The 20,530-nt window shown below is 42.5% G+C and overlaps 1 protein-coding gene across 1 annotated transcript; it reads right to left on the bottom strand.

Moving 5' to 3' along the window:
* Nucleotides 1–1,535: 1,535 nt before the first annotated feature.
* sfmbt1 (Scm like with four mbt domains 1) lies at nucleotides 1,536–18,185 on the bottom strand. The gene is made up of 20 exons (XM_056302179.1): nucleotides 18,155–18,185; nucleotides 16,949–17,043; nucleotides 16,508–16,751; nucleotides 16,063–16,151; nucleotides 15,133–15,385; nucleotides 11,829–11,926; nucleotides 10,387–10,488; nucleotides 7,852–8,011; nucleotides 7,621–7,703; nucleotides 7,117–7,243; nucleotides 6,821–6,934; nucleotides 6,300–6,342; nucleotides 6,069–6,166; nucleotides 5,814–5,953; nucleotides 5,482–5,591; nucleotides 4,890–5,065; nucleotides 2,870–3,048; nucleotides 2,493–2,717; nucleotides 2,158–2,286; nucleotides 1,536–2,048 (listed from the first exon to the last, which is right to left on the bottom strand). Exons 1-20 carry the CDS (start codon nucleotides 18,177–18,179, stop codon nucleotides 1,908–1,910), a joined length of 2,631 nt encoding a protein of 876 aa, XP_056158154.1. The 5' UTR covers nucleotides 18,180–18,185; the 3' UTR covers nucleotides 1,536–1,907.
* Between the last annotated feature and the right edge of the window lie 2,345 nt (nucleotides 18,186–20,530).

The raw sequence follows: 20,530 nt of genomic DNA on the forward strand, positions 1-20,530 counted from the left end.
TACAACTATACAGTACATGGGTTTATTTGTGCTTACATCATAGGATCCTTACATTGTCAACCGCTTTTATTAGAAGTCTAAATCACAAAGCCTTTCGATCCCCAATTAAGACTGTGACCCACTTTTCACTGGTCATTAACTGTGTTGTATGCCGTTTGTGTCTAGATATGATATAGCTGCATGAAATTTACATCTCCCACTAATGTGTGTCATGTTTTCACAGTAAAATCAAATGGCTATTTAGAGAGACGAGGCAAAGGCCATGACAGCATTGCTATATTGACCTTTCATTGCTTTTCAACAGAAGGAGATGTCCATTTAGTCAACAAGATATCTCATAGGGGCGGCACGGTGGTGCAGTGGTTAGCGTGGTTGCCTCACAGCAAGAAGGTCCTGGATTCAATTCCTGGGGTAGTCCAACCTTGGGGGTCGTCCCAGGTCGTCCTCTGTGTGGAGTTTGCATGTTCTCCCCGTGTCTGCATGGGTTTCCTCGGGGTGTTTCGGTTTCCTCCCATAGTCCAAAGACATGTAGGTCAGGTGAACCGACCATGCTAAATTGTCTGTAGGTGTGAATGTGTGTGCATGTGTATCGGCCCCGTGATGGCCTGGCAGCCTGTCTAGGGTGTCTCCCCGCCTGCCAAACAGTGACCGCTGAGATAGACTCCAGCATCACCGCAACCCTGAGAGCAGGATAAGCGGTTTGGATAATGGATGGATGGATGAATATCTCATAGGCAACAGCTGCAAAAACAGCAGTTTTATGCAGCAGTTATCACCAATGAGACCAGATGGTAGTAGACATCTGATCTTAGTTGTTCTTACATGAATCACAATGTCCTGTAAATTCCATTCATCCATTATCCAAACCGCTTATCCTGCTCAGGGTCACAGTGATGCTAGAGCCTATCCCAGCAGTCATTGGGTGGCAGGGGGGGAAACACCCTGAACAGGCCGCCAGTCCATCACAGGGCCGACACACACACACATTTACACCTAGGGACAATTTAGTATGGCTGATTCACCTGACCTACATGTCTTTGGACTGTGGGAGGAAACAAGAGCACCTGGAGGAAACCCATGCAGACACAGGGGGAACAGGGAAACTCCACACACAGGATGACCCGGGACGACCTCCAAGGTTGGACTACTCCGGGACTCGAACCCAGGACCTTCTTGCTGTGAGGCAACCATGCTAACCATTGTGCCACCGTGCTGCTCATCCTGTAAATTTTTGATTTATAATTTTGATTAATACTCGGCCTCTACACCCACCTGAGGACTCTGAGGGACACAGAGGACGGTCATACTTGATCCCAACTGACCACCGATGATGATAGGTTGCTAACACCCCACGAATAAATGGACCCCAATCCTTAGAAAAATAAATACAAATAAAATAACTGGTTCTGTTTTTGCTCATCATTTCCATCCTTAAATTATTTTTCTCTACGGTTAGGGTTACTGATTATTCATATGAAAGTCACCAGATCAAGAAAAGAATAGTCGCTCTTATTTCTGGTCACTGGAAATGGTCATGACTGGTCATGGTCCTTGCCAATGCGCAAAAAAAATTGTTCTAGGGCCTAGCCATAGAGGGTCACATCTAAGAACCTTGTATTCAGTGGCATTGTCTTTCAAGACTGCTTGATGGATAGAAAAAAAACAGATGGACAAAAGATGAGTGGAATAGTAGCATCAGTGCTGAGTCACTCTAGAACAAAACGAACAAGAGTTGCTCCATCCATGCTTGATGACCATTAGTGGTGTATGCAGCATTCTAGAGGATGTCCAGTGGTAAAGAATTGAAGAAGAGATTTTTTTGTTTTGGTTTTGTTTTGAGGACCTATTGTGAGCATCAGTCCTCTGGGTAGGATGCAACAAGGTCTTTTTCCCCCACTCTCCATCAGCTACGTTGCAAACTGCTGGTAGAATGCCAGTTTGACTCTCTCAATGTGGTGGCACAGCTTGATTGCTGGTCCTAACTTTAGGTCCATACACTCTTGCACTGTTGGGAGGTTGAGCAGGAGCAGAGCTTGTCCATCAATTTCCTATAAATATATCAATTAACAAGTTTACAACCTGGAATATTATGCATGTTTCACAAGAGAATGACTCCTCAGTGTAGATGATCAAAAATCTGTCTTGTGTGCTTGTTACCTGATCCAAGAAGATCCGTGCAAGGGGGGCACAGTCTGTGGTTCTGATAAAACGCACCACATCAGTGACAGTCCACTCCAAGGGGCTGGTGTCCAAACATAGCTTTTGAGGAGCCTCAGTCTTGGATGTCTGAACACACAGAAAAGGACAGGTAGACACAGTATAGTAGATGTCCCCACTGAAGCAGTTATAGGGCTGGTAGCTCATTTTGTCCCCATAAGATGCTTTTAAAAATAGGGTATCAGACAGAAATATTTTATGAACGTTTTATCAGCCATTGGGTCCTTTTCTATGTTACTCATAATTTTTTTCCCCACCCATACACACGTTGATACCTTTGGTGAGGGTGGGTGGTTCTCATCATCAGAGAAGGAGGGAGAGTGAGGTTTCCGGCGCCGGCGTGTAGGCCTAGGTGTTGCTGGTGGGGAAGGGGATGGCGTCGCAGGTTGAGATTTCCCAACAGAATACTCTGAGTCATCCTGGAGATCATCTTGCAGCTCTGATCCAGAATCTTCACTCAGGGAGTCATCTTCATCTAAATCCTCCTCTTCTCCGCTGCCCTGTGAAACAGATGACGTGTTAAAAAAATACAGCAATACCTGGAGGTCAGGGGATTTGTGTGCATTTCTCTGTGTAGGTGTGTGTTTTAATACCAACATCATGTGATAAGATAAGCATCACCAAAACTGCTCTCTCGGTGCGCATGTGTTACCTGTGGAGATCCAGCAGGCGTGTTGTCCAGTGAGGCTGAAGAGCGTCTCTTTTTGTGGACAAAGAGCTGCTTCCTCCTCTTTCTTCTCCTCCCTCTCCTCTTCACTCCACCCTCAAGGTTGGAGTGGCCTCCAGGTGGGCGGCCAACCCGCTTACTCTTCTTCTTTCCATAGTAATAAGCTGGTGAAAAGACAGCTGATTTACTGTGCAATTTTGCACGCAAAAGGTCTGACATAAATTCACCACTACTTCTGAGAGCTGAAAAGGTAGAAAACACTAAAGCATTTTAGGGGAATTTGACATATTATTGGCAGGGAATGGCATTTTTTATTACTTTAGAAGTTTGACAAATCAGGAGGGATGGGTATCGTTAAGATTTTAACGGTACTACTACTCTTACCGATACTGCTTTTTGATCTGGTACTTTAACAGTACTCTTATTGGTTTAATTTGTAATTTTTTTAAGAGAAAAAAACAAAAATTAAGAACAGAATTAGCATTGCTTTATTTTCTAATGTCTGGACAGAGCGTTCCTTTTAATCACTAAACCATGTTTGTATAATTTAGTTAACTCTGTGTGGGGTCTAGGCTGCTAGCATACACAACATACCAGGGGTGGATGGGGCAATGAGAGATGAACTACGAGCTAGGCAGTCGAAAACTGCATTTCTCCACCTGTATTTGATGCACTTTCGCTGGATGTTTTGAAAGATTGCTTGTGTTTCCGCCCTTACAAGCAAGACTTGTTGCACTTGTGGCAACCAGCATTGTCAGCATCAACTCTAGTGAAGTATAACCAGACTTCTGACCGTTTAGTTCTCTCTCTGCCATTGTCACTAAGAGCAGGCTTTCCTTGTGTGTGTGTGTGTGTGTGTGTGTGTGTGTGTGTGTGTGTGTGTGTGTGTGTGTGTGTGTGTGCACGCACGCGTCTGAGAGAGAGAGAGAGCGAGAGAGGGGCAGAGAGGCAGAGAGCCCCGCCCCTCAGCTCGCACATACAACAGGCTCCGGGGGAGAGAGCGCTCTTCTGGACTGGGAATAGCGAAAATGCATCATAGACAAATGTCTTAATCTTATTGCGTATGATAAACCCAGTTGGTAAGATAAAAGGCATAAGATAACATTTATGTAGTCTAAATAAATATGAAAATGTATTTTCTTGATTTCTCCAATGCCGATAGCAGAACCGCTAATGTTGGAGCTTATCAATACTATGGTCTTTAATCATTTAGAACCGGTGCCCGTTTAATACCGGGTTTTCGTACGCATCCCTACAAATCAGCTAATTATAACACCGAAATGAAAAAAAAATCCTTCAGAACTGTGGAAGTTTTGCATGTGTTCTGAATAACACAAGCATGTCAAGGGGAGAACATAGGTGTACTGCATGTACATTTAGAGTGACATTGCAAACATACAGAGGACCCATGAAATACTAATTTTCAGTCTACTACTGTCAAATTGCATCAGTTCCATCATCACACAGCAGCAAAAAGCAAACAAATGTCATCATGTGTACAATGAGAAGTTCAACAGAAATTAATAGAGGTCTATTTTGAAAATTATATTTTCTGCCAACCCTACCTGCCTGTATATTGCCTCTGGCAGATATGCTTTTTAAATTACTTTTCTATGCCTCTGCACAACATTCTCAACCAGATGTTTATGTAACCACTAGTCGTTTCTACATTCCCCACAAAAGGAATGAGGAGTAAGAGTTGTTGTGAAACCAGGTGAAATTCATTAGTTCTGTGCCAAACTTGAGAAGGTATGTGGGAATTTTACGATTTAGGACAAGGCCGACACGCCGACAGATGTTAAGCCAACAAACAAATATGACATTCATAAACTATCCGTCGATACGATTAATAATTTAACTGAGTGGTTCCTTTTATTAAGCGAAAGATGGATTTATCTCCCCCGCTGCCATCATTGGGTAACAAATTTCGGCTAAAACAAAGGAGATTTGGAACACCTGTGGCTTGAATGAAAACCTTAACATCTTTCTCAGAAAACAACCTTACTGTATTTGGTCTTGGTGAGGACAGAGCAGTTCTCTGAGCAGCGCTCCAGAACCATGCGTGGTCCAAACAGGTTTGGGCAGCACTCCAGCTTGATGCAAGTCTTCCTACAGAAGTCTGCCACATGGTTGGCAGTACGGACTATCTCCACAGTGGCCCTGTAACTCTTCCCTTTGTACCTGATCATCACAGTAACAGCTCAGAGACAGGCGCTCAACAAATAAATGACATACTGTTCACTTTTCCCACAAAAACACAGATAGTGAGAGACATTTTCGAGGGCAAATGGAAAACATGTGTCCACAAACTGAAAACAAACTCCCAATACAATTTAAAAGGCTATGTTTTATCCAACAAGGTTATTTTAACAGGCAAGGTCTCAATCAGGCAAGGGAAAAAGAACTTGATGGTTGACACATTGGTTATTAGAAGTATGCAAGACTTGTAATGGGATCCAGTGTTCTAGTCATGCCTCAAGAAAACATTCACTCTAGCATCTTTTTAAAAACAGACTGGATACAAAGTATTCTACAATTTCTGTATCTTTTCTATCACCCTAAAATTATTAGCCAGGAATTTAATGATAGTTCCTCACTTGGCTTTGAGTGTCTCTCCATGGCCTTGCCAGCGGCCCTCCTGGTCCAGCTGTAGCTCTCTCAGCACACGACTGGGCTTGTAGGCCGAGTTTATCAACAGAGTCAACACCTACATACAACGCATAGATTGAAAAATACATATTACACTTAAGGCTCAAAGCAAAGAGAATCTTGGCATTTCAACTTTTCATTTATTCTTTTGTCTTTGAAAGAACACATTTTACACTTTTGTATTTGATATCAAACCATTAATGGAGTGTAACCATTTTGGAAAATGTTTGTCCTTCCTTTGTTTGATCCACAGAGTAAGCATCAGTATCGACCTCCTTACCTCTTTGAGCACAAGGATACAATTCCCAGGGCCAATGAACTGGGGGAGTTCAGCGATGCGCCCTTTGTTAAGGTAAGGCCCAGAGAAACAACGGTGGTTAAAGTAGATTTTGGGACAGCAGTACTTCCCATTCCCCTGTCCTGGACATTGACAAAAATCATGATAGCAGTAATTAGGCACTGACCATCTGACAAAAGAGACCCCTGTAGGGTATGACAAAAGGTAGGATGGTTTGAGTAACACTGCTTCAAATACCTGCTCTAGGATGTGAGATCCGCCTTTCACCTGTTTCCGACTGGCTGGCCATCTGCTGTTTGACAGTGTCAGGTGATGAAGACTTGGGTGGAGTTCTCCTGAAAGGCCAAGAGATGAAACTTGGTTAAAAAAAAAGGTCACAGGGCACAGAGCATAAACTAATCCCACGAATGCCAATGATGCCAGCAAAAAGAGGAGTAAACCATTTACTCCCGCCGCTCTATAACTTACTGTTTCTCAGGCTGCACCACAGCGATCCTCCTTTGTTTCTCAGCTAGAGGAGAGGGGAAGATTAACAATGGACATTATTTTCAAATCGGAGCTTGTGTGACCTTAAATCTCAAAACGCACAAGGCTTTGTCAGTGTAGCTGAAGAGACAACAATTTCATGTGAGCGTAAAGACTGTTATGTGAGAAAAGCATGAGTGGCATGCAGGCTATGTTTCATCAATCAATCAATCAAGTTGCATTTTATATAGCGCTTTTCTAGCTGCAACAGCCACTCAAAGTGCTTTACATTTCTGGTCAAATCTCAATTTCAGACACCTGTTATAACAGAACGATGGCCTTCTTCTGGCCCTGACAAAATGGATGTGAGCCTGAAGTGGCCCACATGTATAATAGCAAATATGGCCCAAATATGCCAAATCAAATGTAGGCCTTTTTTTGGCGAAGATGCGGTGCTCTGGGCAACATGTAATCTGAGGCTCATTGAATAGTGGTGGAGTGTGGTGAATGGATGTGTGATATACCTGAGGGCTTGATGGGACAGACCAGAGGATAGCCATTTGTCTCACACCAGCTGACCGGGAAGATGTCCAAGGAGTCCACATGAAAAATCAGCTCTGGCATAGGCTGCTTCAGCCCTGGGCACACGAAGGCACAAAGACTCATATCCACTACATAATCTGCATTGTTAGTAAAATCACAAAGACAGGGTGTTTCACTTCAATCTACTCTACGGTTTTTACAAAACAAAAGTCTCGGTTTCTATGTCTAAAGTCTTTTTAAAAAATGTTTAAGCACACAAGCTGAATTCCTTTCTCACCTTCCAGGCTCAGCCAAATGTACTGCCCTTTGACCTTAGTGACTGTTGCCACATGAATGTTCTCAGGTGACAGCGGGTTGACTGCCTCCAGTTTCATACCCTCTTTGAAGCTGTGGTCAGACTGTTCCTGGTAGGTGAACAGACAGTTATCTCAAGGAAAGAAAAAGATCACTATTTTCTCAGATAAATGGAAGCAAAAGTCAACTGGTGATCCCAATACTATGCGGAGACACCCTGTCACCACAGGAAATAATAACTCTCCACCTGACCAATCAGTTTAGTGGACGGTCAAAATAAAGAAACCCCCCCCCCCAGTTCATTGTTTATGACAGGCAGAGGCAACAGTAAAAACATTTCTCAAGCTTTTGAAGGAGAAAACAGCAATATATTTTATTCCAAATTACAGTTACATCGTTTAAAAACAGAACATTGCAGATTGGCAGTTGCATCGCTGCTGTTGTTGGGTATAATATATTGATTACAGCAGAGGTGAGGCTGACTTACAGTGGGGAAGCAATGCTGTGGGGCTGCCTCTGCCTCACACTTTTTCAGGTAGTCTGCCCAGTCAAAGTCCTGCCCCTCGTATCCTGTACAGAATAAAAAGATAATGGAAGAGAGGGAGAAATGAGAGAGTGGGAGTCAAGGGCAGATGAAGAAACAAAACAAACAGATAATTGACCTAATTATTTTCCATGTGAGAGGTTCTAAGAAAATGGCAGGTCTGAGACCACCCACCAAGCGGGGGGCTGAGAGGGACCCCATTCTTGAGGCTCCACTGAGCCGGGAAGATGCCTGGTGTGTCCCTGTGGCACAGGAAGGACCGCCCACCACCCTCAGACTCCTCAATACCACAGAGATTGTCCATTTTCACCAGGAAGAGTCGCTCGTTGAACACCTGAAGATGAGTAAAGGCAGTGTCAGCTCACATGCGGACATGCTGAAATGGTCAAACAGCTGTGAAGCGATCTGGCATGCCCTCTGTAAACCATCTGCTTCCTTTCTCCAATGCATATCCAGAGTAATGTCAAGCCTTTGACACAGGTGTCAGCTGTTTGAAAACTCAGGGTGCTCTGATAGAAAGTGGCCCGAGTAGCAAGATTTAGAGTTCATGAGAATACAGTTTCAGCATCACATAGCAGTATTTTGAAGTCAGTTGAGTTTATTTGTACAGCTCACAGTTATGGTCTCATAGGGCTTTACATTCAAACAATGAAAAGCAAGTACAGGGCTTGTCTTTTTGTAGGGTAAGTGGAAGAGAAACTTACTTGCCCCACCGGACAAGTTAAAAGCCATAATATATATATATTTATATCATGTGTCTTTATGTTATGTGCCACTCATTCCTCGGCTATTTAGTTAAATGAATACATTCAGAATACCGATTTGAAACAAATGCATTTTTCCCCACAATACGTCCAACGAGCATCCAATTCAGAATGCCTTGATTGACCAATCACACACACACACGCACACGCGCACGCACGCACACACACACACACACACACACACAGTCGTGTTTCACTGTCCTTGTGCGGACCCCTCATTGACTACATTCCTTTCGTAGCCCTTAACTCTAAGGTTACCCATGCAAACTACAAGCCTAACCCTAACCCTTACCCTAACCTTAACCTAACCCTAATTCTAACCGTAACCCTAAAACCAACTCCTAACCCTAAGATAGACCCTTTTCCTTGTGCGGACCTCTGAAAGGTCCGCACGAGGTACGTCCTGTCAGGTTTTGCTATCCTTGTGCGGACATTTGGTCTGCACAAGGATAGCTAAACATGTACACACACACAGAGTAGAGTAGGGACCGTTCACCGCTCAAACATTAATTTGTACCTCAGAAGAACAGTGGCAGCGATGTTCCTTTGGGCTCCACAGCCTGGCCAAGTGCTGGCAAAAGCACCAGTAAGAAAAACAACTAACGTTGCAACTGCACCGTACGAGTCAAAAAGAGAGTGACAATTTGTGAACAGCTGGAGGGCTGAATTTGACTGGGTGTGTTACGAGGAAGGGATAATGTTCTGCTGTGTCTGCCGGGGGCAACCCAACTTGGCTGACAATTAAGTGACGTTGGCTAGCTGGCGTTAGCAGCTGTGTAATTCACGGAGACTGCCCATTTTTTTCCGACAGCCCATTATTCCGAAACCTCAATAGTTCAAAAATATTTCCCATTGGACCGAAAGCCTGTAGTCTGACAGCCCATTATCCCAAAAATACACACTCTGGAGTTGGAGTTCATTGACTGCCGGTCTGTCCTTACTACTTTCCACTACTTTCTGTTAACAAATTGCTCAATTTAACAGAAAACCTATAAATCATCTTTGTGAAACATGACGCCGAATTTATCAGAAGTTCCAGATGCATCCCAGCAGCAGTTGGATGGGTTCAATGACAGCTGCGATACCCTGAATGTTTCCCTTGGTTTGACTCAGAGGAAGTTTGCACATTTATGTTGGTTATACTGTTTATTAAGCCCCATGTGTTGGCTTATCTGAACATTCACTGGTATCACTCTGCAATGCCTGTATTGTCATATACAATCTAAATGAATATGAAAATGATTTGTTGAGATGAAAGTCACATATAGCCTTTAATAAAATTCATATTAAATCATTTATATATTGACACTGCTTTCAACTGTCTGTTTGTCTGAATTTTGCATTCACAAACAAAATGAAAAAAGTAAATTATTGACATTTTTACCTGGACAAGAGACTTTTGTGCCTGGACAGTGAAAGGCAAATGTACTTGTCTGAAGGACAAGTGCCTCAAAAAGTTAATGTCGAGCCCTGAAGTCAACGGCAACTGACACTGGATGGCACTCTCTATCCTTTGTCCATAAATTACAATGAGGAAAAATATTTATAGGAAAAAATGGGAGCTTCTTCCAAGATGGGTAGGTGTACAACAGGTGCGAAGTGGGCAAGGTAGACAATTACAGATTGAAAATAAAAAACTTAAAGAAAACTACTTAATGACTACACTTAAGTGATAAAGAAACAAGGCAAAAAAGAGAAGTGGGTGCTGAGACAGCACTGCAGCCAGAAGCACATAACATATTGTTCCAAAGCTTTGCCATTTCCAAAAAGTGTGACACGACCATTTGTTGTCTACTGGGTTGAGTATAAACTACAGACAATTTGGGGGGGGGGGGACAGACATATGAAAAATATCAAACACCAAGGCTAATTACTAGTAATCAAAGGAGGGGCATATATATAAAGACAGCATGGGTGAGAGGTTTGATGCAGGTAGAGATGTTACCTTGGTGACAGTGGCAGGACTGATGGAGATAGGAGCAGCAGGGTCAACAGCCTCCAGTTTCATTCCTTCTTGAAAACAATGAGCAGTGATGACAGGCTGATCCTGAAACACACACACACACACACACACTCACACACATTACACACATTACATCATGAAATAAATAATACAAGTAGATACTAACTGGGCAATTTAAGAGAAAATCCTAAAAGTAATAGACGTGTCAGTCCTCTGTGTCATACTCCTACATTTTTTGGCTATGAGTAATTTATGGAGCATTTTAGATCAGGAACTCTCTCATTTTCTTCCCACAACCCAAAGACACATATGTCAGGTGAATTGGCCGTACTAGATTGTCCCTAGGAATGAATGTGTGTGTGTATGGGGAGGGGGGGCCCTGTGATGGCCTGGCGGCCGTTCCAGAGTGTCTCCCCGCCTGCCATCCAATGACTGCTGGGAATAGGCTCCAGCATCCCCGCGACCCTGAGAGCAGGATAAGTGGTTAAGATAATAGATGGATGGATGGAACTCTCTCATAAATCTGCGAAACGTTATGGGTAGTTGAGAGGACACCTAAGTCACTAAGTTTAAATTGTAGAAGTCCCAGAAATGGCTACTGCCGTTAACAGCTGCTGCTGTTACACAAGGAGGTGATCCTGGGTCCAAATTTGCCATTGATTATTTCTTTCCTTTCATGAACAAGTCATGCAAGAAGTAAAAGCTTGTCTTGTGTCCGGTTTGATTTCTGTTTCCTTTTGGACATCGGACTAGTGCCCGTCAGCCATGGTCATTCTAAATTTTTAATGAGAAGGCTGCGTTTTAAAGCCTACATAGCCAGTCCAATTATTATATTACAGCATGTCAGACTTGTAAAAGGTGGCATTAGTTACCCAAAAATAAAGCATACTTGACAAAGTCAGTAGTTTGGTTTTGCTTTCATGTATGCAATCAGCTGCACTTAAATTTTCTTTAAAAATCAATTCTTTATTTGACTATGGCCACATGATTTGTACCTCTCACCACTGCATGGATGGTCTACTGTATGGACCTCAATGGAACCCATACCAAAGTGTTTCGGGAATCCATCTGATCTGAAGAATAAGAATTCACCTACACAGATCGGCCCCCTATCTTCTGAATCACTATGGCCATAGTAAGTGAGCATGTTTATGAAACACAAATCCATGGCAAAAGGGCAAAATCTGCCGTTTACTCTGAGCTTCAGGAATAACTCAATTCCTCTGTAAAAGCTGGTCTTGGGCACGTCTTGAATTGATTTTAAGGAGGAACTTTTAGCTAGGAACTTTTAGCACCATTTATGAGTACTCCAAGTACTAAGATAAAATACTTGACGAATACAGCACAAGGAAATTATCAAATCTAAACTGGATAAACATATTCTGGATCAGGAAGCAAATGCTGGAGGCCAGTCTTAGCGGTACCTTGCAGAATTCTTCAGTCAGAGCGTCATCTTGTGGCAGTTCACTGATCCTCTGTCTCATCTCCTCCCACTCCTCATCTGTCCGCAGGGGAACCAAATCTAAAACAGGCAAACACAAATAGATCAGCTGCTAAGGAGAAAAAAAACAACAACAATGATTCCCTACTGAATAGGATTTCCTACATAATGTAAACATCTGAGGAAAATGTAATCTAATTCAAACATGAATCTGATGTCATTTTACACTCAACTACTTTCCTTTTCCAATACATGCTTTTTGGGAAAGACATGGGAAAGACAGACTGGGTCTGGATCATGTGGGCCACCAAGCGGGGCAAGAACAGCAAAACAGATGTTATAATTCAGAATCATATCGATCTGAAAGGGAGATGGCACCCTAGATAACATATTGTTTCTTGGAAAAACTGATCAGCAGAAGTCCTCCGTTATATTTGTAAAGAGAAATTCCTGAGAATCAGCATTCTTCATCAACATCTTTTTTTCCAGTCACGAAATCAAATTCTATAGAAAAGGCATGCATTAAAATTCAACATGTGATTTTTATCTAAACAGCAGACATTTTGGTTGTAGAGATCAGAATGTGGGCAATGAAAGTCTTAAATTAGGGTCTTTGAATGATACATTATATGGGCAAAAGTATGGGGACACCTGAACATCACACCCAATATGTGCTTGTTGAAAATTTCATTCCAAAACCATGTTCATTAATGTCTTTATGCGTGCGTGCTCTATAACCCAAGTATGGAAATCACAGAAAGTTGAATCAGTTCATCTGGACACAGTGTTCACTCAATAAAGGTTATGTCCACAGATGAACTGATTCAACTTTCTGTGATCATGATCATTAATATGGAGTTGTTCCCCCCTTTGGCACTATAACAGCCTCCACTCTTCTGGGGAGGCTTTCCACTAGATTTTGGAACATTGCCCATTCAGCCACATGAGCACAAGTGAGGTCGGGCAGTGATGTTGAGGAGAAGGCCTGACTCGAAGTCGGCGTTCCAATTCATCCCAAAGCTGTTGGATGGGGTTGAGGTCAGGAAACTGTGCAGATCAGTGAAGTTCTTCCACACCAAACTTGTCAAACTTCTTTCTGCTGCTCCAGAGTCCAATAACGGTGTGCTTTACACCATTCCAGACGACACTTAGTGATCTTGGGCTTGTCTGGAGCTGCTCGGCAATGGAAACCCATTTCATGAACATGTCTTGATGCATGCTCAATAATCCAGGTAAGAAAATACCCGAAAGTTGAATCAGTTCATCTGGACACGTTTATTGAGAAACTTTTCGTCACTCATCCAAGTGACTTCTTCCATCTCAACTGACTGCAGGTATCCCCAACCTTATGAAGAATACAGTGGCATGTCAACTGAAAACAACAATTGGTTTCATATGCAAATTGAAACCGATACAACCAGTTTCAATTTTCGTTGTTTTGAACCGAGGGGGCTAAGTGTACAGCTGCCGCCATCTTACAATGCTGTGATTGCAACTATTCCACAATCCTATGAATAGTACACATGGCCTTTGTAACTCTAGTTAATGGTCACAGTAATTTGCATATGAAACCAATCGTTACTTGGGATCATTATGCAACTATTGTTTATAAGGGTGGGGATACCTGCAGTCAGTTGAGATTGAAGAAGTCACTTAGATGAGTGATGAAACGTTTATCTCTCTCAATAAACGTTGTGTCCAGATGAACTGATTCAACTTTCTGGCATTTCATGAACAGTACTTGTGCCAAGTGTTGCAACCGTGGACATTTTTTTGTGCTTCAGCACTCGTTCTGTGAGCTTGTGTGGCCTACCGCGTTACAGCTGATCTATTATTGCTCCTAGACATTTTCCAATTAATAACATCAGCAGTTACAGTTGACCGGGGCAGCTGTAGCAGGGCAGAAATCTGACCAACTGACTTGTTGGATCTTATGACATGTCGAAAATCTCTGAGTGATTCAGTATTTCATTCTACTGCCAATGTTTGTCTGTAGAGATTGCATGGCTGTATGGTTGATTTTATGCAGTTGTTAGCAATAGTGTGGCTGAAATAGCCGAAACCATTAATTAGAAGGGGTGTCCGCACAATTTTGGCCATGTAGTGTACTTCAGGAATACTCTCTTGTAGTTGTCATCTAGACAGCTAAAACAGCTGCAGTAGGGAGAGAGAAGATGCATACAAGCTGCTTTTGAGCTTGCAATGAAAAAAAAAAGAGAAAAAACTATTTAGATGAAAACTGGTGGCTCTTGTCCACGAAAGAAATGAGCCATGCTAGCCTGCACGGACAAATAAATGTGAACATCTATAAAAAGGATACCTTGACATTTTAAATTTTAGTTCCCCATTTTTTGTTGTCAGGCACTTGTCACAGTGTAGTGAAATGGTCCTGCATAATGTTATCTGTCTCCACAAATGTCCCGGGATAGGGACAATTTATCTGCATTGGCAAAAAGCATAATGGCTATAAGTCTTAAACATTCACGCCAATGAGTTTGAAACTTTTTCACTTTATATATCCATCCATCCATCATTATCCAAACCGCTTAGCCTAAGTCGGGTCGCAGGGATGCTGGAGCATATCTCAGGAGTCATTGGGCGGCAGGCGGGGAGACACCCTGGATAGGTCACAAGACCATCACAGGGCCTCATTGGGCAGCAGGTGGGGAGACACCCTAGACAGGCCGCCAGGCCATCATAGGGCCACATTATATATCCAGTGAGGAAAAACTGCCTTCATCCAAAATGTTTATCATGTTTAATTTGCAAATTAGAGAGGTCTAAACTGTTCTGCACCACTACAAAAAAATTGAATTAGATAGTCAGTTTGCTCAAAATAACCAGTTTGGTGATGCGAGCTAGATGTTTGTGATAAATAATAAAGCACTCAGAAAGGAAATTGGGGAAAAAAATCATCCATTGATGGAATTAAAAACCAAACCACATTATAAGTGTCCTCACTCCACTACACTTTCCAGGATAGTATCACTGCAATACTGTCTGAAACTCACAAGCTCAACAAGTATTTTGTTTGACTTCTTCTTCCCCAGTTTTCAAAATAGGGCTAGGCTACATAAATAAATGATTGTATGAAATAACCTTTTGCCCAGCTGTAGAAAAACAAAATATACCAAATATTTATCCATCAAAAGTGATTTGTCCAGCTTGCTTTACAGTAGCAATTTGCTGCCTTGAGTGGAAAAAGAAATCATTTTCCTTCATAATAAAAACACAACAACAACACCCTTATGCAAATATTAAACCAGGTCTATGTTAGTTCTTTTGACCTGCTGGGGGCCTGAGGATGCAGCTGTGCTCCTTAGCCCAGCCTGGAGGGTGGACGCGTGGGTGGAGGTAGTAAAGCCAGAGGGTGGAGGGTGCATCTGGGAGGCCTTCAGTGCCCACCAGGCGGAGTTTCAGCCGTCCCCCCACATTTTCCTCCACCTCAGCTGCCCAGGCCAGCTCCGGGTCAATACTGTCTACTAGCTCCACATAGCAGCCTGCACACAGCAGTTCAACTGGGTCCTTACCACGCTGGGGCTGAAAGGTGGGATACACAACGAGAGTGTGATAAAACACACACACACACACACACACACACACACACACACACACACACACACACACACACACACACACATGCCGCACACACGTACACAAGTTTTTATATACTTTTGAGGACCATCATTGGCTACATTCATTCTTTTGCCCCTTACCCTAACCTTAATCATCAGACCTACAGGCCTAACCCTTATCTTAAACTAATCTAATTCTAACATTAACCCTAAAATAGCTCCTTGAAGAAGTGAGGACCAGCCAAAATTTATTTTTCCAAAAATGTCCCACTCTTACAGTTAAAAACTCAAACTGGTCCTCACAAATACAGCTGAAAAAGAACACACACACACCAAGGCAAGGAGTTTGCATCAGGACAGCGAGTAGTGTCATGCGGTGTAAACATGCAAGACTATTTTTTACTTGATTTGATATCACGGGGCAGCAATTAAAAAAGTCTCTTACTTCATGGGGAGACTCCCAATGGTCAAATCTACACTTAATGTGGTTTAGAGTTGTCAAGAATAAATCAAATTAAATCAGTAATGTGGAAAAAGGAGGTTGTTGGCACAGAGGTGAAAGACAAATGCCATGCTTTTCATGTTCAGTACCCCACCCTGGGTGTGAGTTTCAAAAGTAAGCTTCTCCAACCCCTCTCTTACCATTTCCAGAAGGTTGGCAGGTGCGCTGCACTCCTCAGCCAGAGCCTTCTCCAGCAAGGCCTCCCAGTTCTGGTGTTTCTCACGCACACCTAAAGTAGGCCATAGAGACAGTCAGTTAAGTGTTTCTTACCCAGTGGCAGGATGACCTAGTCAGAGAAACCATCTTATGACCAGAAGGTCAAGAGTTCAATCGCTGTAATCATTAAGTGCTGTATTGACCGACAGCAGTGCCTTATCTCCAAGAGTCCTTGAGCAAGACACTGACAGCTCCTGCCCACTGTATGTTGCTCTGGATAGGAGCATCACCCACATAACTGCGATGTAAAAATGGCTTTTATGAATGATGTACAGAATCACTTAACATCATTTTCCTCTAACAGCTAACAGACAATGGCTAAATAAAACTCCATATTTACCAAAGAGCATCTCCCCTGCAATGCCTCACCTTCAGGGGGCCTCATAATCTTGCCCTGTTGGCGGCTCCAGCCCAGAGGATGGAGATCTGCTGTCATGATGTCGCACCAGAAGTCAGCGCGTCGGTCGTCCTGGTAACCCTCGTATCGCAGCAGCAGCAGCTGGCCACAGGTGGTAATGATGTTGGCAACCCAGTAAGGACTATCAGCCTCTGAGCGTACACTCATCTCTAGCTTCATGCCTGGGGTCAGGTCCGTCTGTAGGCCCTGATCCACCTGAGCGACAAGGAAAAGAATAGAGAGAGAGAGAGAGAGAGAGAGAGAGAGAGAGAGAGAGAGAGAGAGAGAGAGAGAGAGAGAGAGAGAGAGAGAGAGAGAGAGAGAGACTTTAATTGCTTGGGGAACAAATAACTTAACAGCATTTCATATTTGCACCCAGAAATACATTATCTATGCAGATTACAAAGACTTACATGTTTAAAGGCATGATGGGGCACAGACACAGACCCACTCTCTTCCAAGTAGTCATCCCAGTTAAAGTCAGGCACATCCTGACCTGAGTCCCCATCTGGAACACAAGCACACATACTATATGCAGGGTTTCCATTAGGGAGTTTTTGGCACCGGCCAATGTGGCCAAACACATTCTAATTTACTGGACATTTGAGAAGTTTAGTTTTTGGTGCACACCCATTAGGGTGTCCACCCACAACGATCAAAACATTGTCACATTTAGTTTATGGCAATTCATCTATATGAAAAAGAGATTAGCCTGTAAAGTTGAAATAACATGAAGTTGGAGGTTGTTTTTAATGTGACATTTTATTGAAAATCGAAACACTGCAGCGTGCGTTGCTGCTGAGCGTAAATCATGAGTGAATTCTAAAAGGACAAAAAAATAAACAAAGAAAAGTAAGTCAGATATTTTACACATTTTTCAAACAGTAGGCCTATGGACATTCAAATGCCTGATTAACAACAAAACAGTTAATTGAGAACCACAATATAAGCTAGGCCTCTCTAATTTAGCCTACTTTGCTTTCTGCGCCTGCTCAAAGTAATTTGGAGCTGCAGGGAAATCAAAGCTACCCTCCCGCAAGCAGTTTGCAATACGCATCTGCTTTGTAACTTTGTCTTGCTAAAGGAGTCCATTTTTATCCTATTTTGAAGAGTGAATCCCCACTCGGCCGGCATACTTGAAATGGGGATAATCAGAGAGATCTTAGCTAAGTTTTGCCCAGTTGAGGTACACTTTGCCAAAGTCGTGTGTGAGGACTTCCCAAGCTGTGTTGAAATGTAATCCACCATATCTATGAAGTGCCATCATCATGGGAACCACATCATCATGAATTACTGTATCTGACTTCAATGTTAGCGCACATAAATACAAGTCCAAAACAAAAGAATTAAAGGCAGCATTTGACATGATACAAGAATAAAAGGCATTCATTTTCAATGCATTGTTTGTTTTTTTTGGGGGGGGGTTCTCTCTCCTGGACAAATCAATCAGTCACAGTTTCATTCACTGGCTTTTGAACGTTTTTATTAGCCCAAAAGTCAGCTACAGCTGGTCGATGGAAACGCTGATGAATGCAATGATATGCGTTTCAATATTCTGAGCTGTTTTCTAGCATTTCATTCCACTCCTCTCCTATGACATCTTCCAGAGCATGTCTTACCAGACTCCGGTGACTCCCGACTCATGTTGGCTCCCCCTAGAAGCAGAGAGTGGAAGCACCAAGAAGAAACAGAGGATTATTAGCTAGTTTAATACAAAGTAATAAGCATCAATCTAAAACTCTTGCAACAGGAAAAAAAAATCACAAGGAGACCTCAGAAAAAGCAGAGGGAAGTATCCAGATTCTGTGTGTGTGTGTGTGTGTGTGTGTGTGTGTGTGTGTGTGTGTGTGTGTGTGTGTGTGTGTGTGTGTGTGTGTGTGTAGAATTTCCAAAAGCAAAGACCATGTTCAGAGCATTTGTTTTTTGAGGGGAAAATTATAAATTCTGACAGACCTGGTTGAAAACTGTCCCTAACACCTACATGCTGCTGAAATGGAATAAATTAGCATTTGGGCGGATTTCCAAAGCTATACCAAATTCAAAATCAAAAGTTTTTTGCAACAACAAGCAAGAGCTCAGGCATTTCTTAAACATTAATATTCAAGTCTTAATATTCAAGCCTTTCTATTCCAGCCTTGAACTCAATCAATATAAAAGATCAGATGCACTGGCTACAATATGAAATAACACGGTGAATATCTTTCATTCAGAAGGCGTAGCTTAGAGTGACACACCGGATGGTATGTCATTGGGAACCATATGCATCTGTGTTAATCCCATCCAAGATTGAACATAGACCATTTCTACTTCTGAGAAATCAACAAGGCTGGAAAAATTTCAAAAAAAAAAATCTCCCAGGATTTTCTTTTGTTGTTGTGTGAATTGGCTTTTCAACATAAGCTAACATCATGTTTATTGGCCATGTAGGTTTGCACGTACATGGAATTTGACTCGGGTTTTGTGGCTCTCTCAGTGTACTTAACATAGAATAACAACACTACAACACAACAATTTTCAGATACATACACAAGGACTGACTATATACAGGTAAAATAAGAGGTGATAAAGTGCGATAGTGCAGAGAACATACATACATTACTGCCTCCAAACTCAAGATTTTTAAACTGTTGCCTAACCTGACTGCGGATACATGCCAACGTCGGACACATTAAAATTTTCACCAAACTCCTCTTCACGATTAAAAGCGGATAAAATAAGCTAATGCAACAAAAAAGTGGCATTTAAAAAGTGCTTGGGTGGAGCATTAGGCATGACAATAGTCAAGAGCTTGGTTTATATAGGATGCTGATGCCAGTTGCTCTATCATGGCAGCTCCATTCAGCCAAGCTGTCAAGCCTGTCTTTGTAATGTCTGATGTCTTTATTAAAGATGGGGCCGCTGTCAGACGGCCACCCCTCCCCACCACCACCCATCCCCTTCAACAACTACCGACCGACCGCCTCTGACCCCCATGCCCTGCTAGGATCAGCACCACCTTTCACCCATGACCCCGACGCCCTGCCCCAGACTTTCTCCCGCTCTCTCTCCCTTTCTCTCACAGGCAAACACACACGCACACACGCGCACACACGCGCACACACACACACACACACACACAAGAAGGCCTCATTGTGCTTGGGATCACACTCCTAACATGAGAGCAAAAAAAAAAAGAGCAGCAGAGACATTTCATAATATTCGGACTTAGATTAACAGAGGTTTTGTTCCTACACCTGATGACGAACTTTAGATATTTTACTGTTATGATAAGATTATGAGATAATTACGACCTCTTTTTGGGGTAAACATGAAGAGATCGTTTTTACAAACATTCCTTTTTGACATTCTCTTGATTCGTAAAACCCCAAATTCCACTAAAAAGTTTTTTTATAGACATAGTGAATGGAATGAAAATTACAACGGTGTTGGGGTAACAGCATCAGTGGTATTTATTTACTGTATCCTCAATCATGACGGCTATCTCTGGGAACTTCTCTCTCTGCGTAATAATAATAAATCAATCAACAATCAAATAATCAATCAATCATAAGTACTCTAGTCTAACATTGCATGATCAAGCTTAACATAATAGCAGAGCCGAGGCTAGCCTTGTACACACAGGAAGACAAGCAACTTCCCCGTGGGCCACACAAACCACAACTGCCGGTAGTCTGCCTTTCTCTCTCTTCACTACTAGCTATACTGACTGAGCCTTAAAGAGAAAGGGCCTAACGCAGCCTAATACGTGCACGCACACACACACACACTCACAGGAAAATTAGCTAATTTGAAATCATTAAAAATCATATGAACTCACTTTGGCAACTGAATCCCCCCCCCCACACCCAATAATATAAATGTGAAAAAAGGACATTTCCCATTGTGTTCTTTATCAAACAAACCCCCCTTTTTATTTGGACTGGTGACATTATAACGTTTTATAGGGTTAAGACCATGCCTTTTATATTAAGGAAATCACCACATGAGGAAAAACA

This window comes from Lampris incognitus, chromosome 2, assembly GCF_029633865.1.
Source record: "Lampris incognitus isolate fLamInc1 chromosome 2, fLamInc1.hap2, whole genome shotgun sequence".
NCBI classification, from domain to species: Eukaryota; Metazoa; Chordata; class Actinopteri; order Lampriformes; family Lampridae; genus Lampris; species Lampris incognitus.

Coding starts and splice junctions, on each gene's coding strand:
- sfmbt1 (XM_056302179.1), bottom strand. CDS start 18,179: ATGAGTCGGGAGTCACCGGAGTCTG. Junction 17,044..18,154: donor TCGGGAGTCACCGGAGTCTG/GTAAGACATGCT, acceptor CTTGTGTTCCAG/ATGGGGACTCAGGTCAGGAT. Junction 2,049..2,157: donor CACGGATCTTCTTGGATCAG/GTAACAAGCACA, acceptor ATATATTTATAG/GAAATTGATGGACAAGCTCT.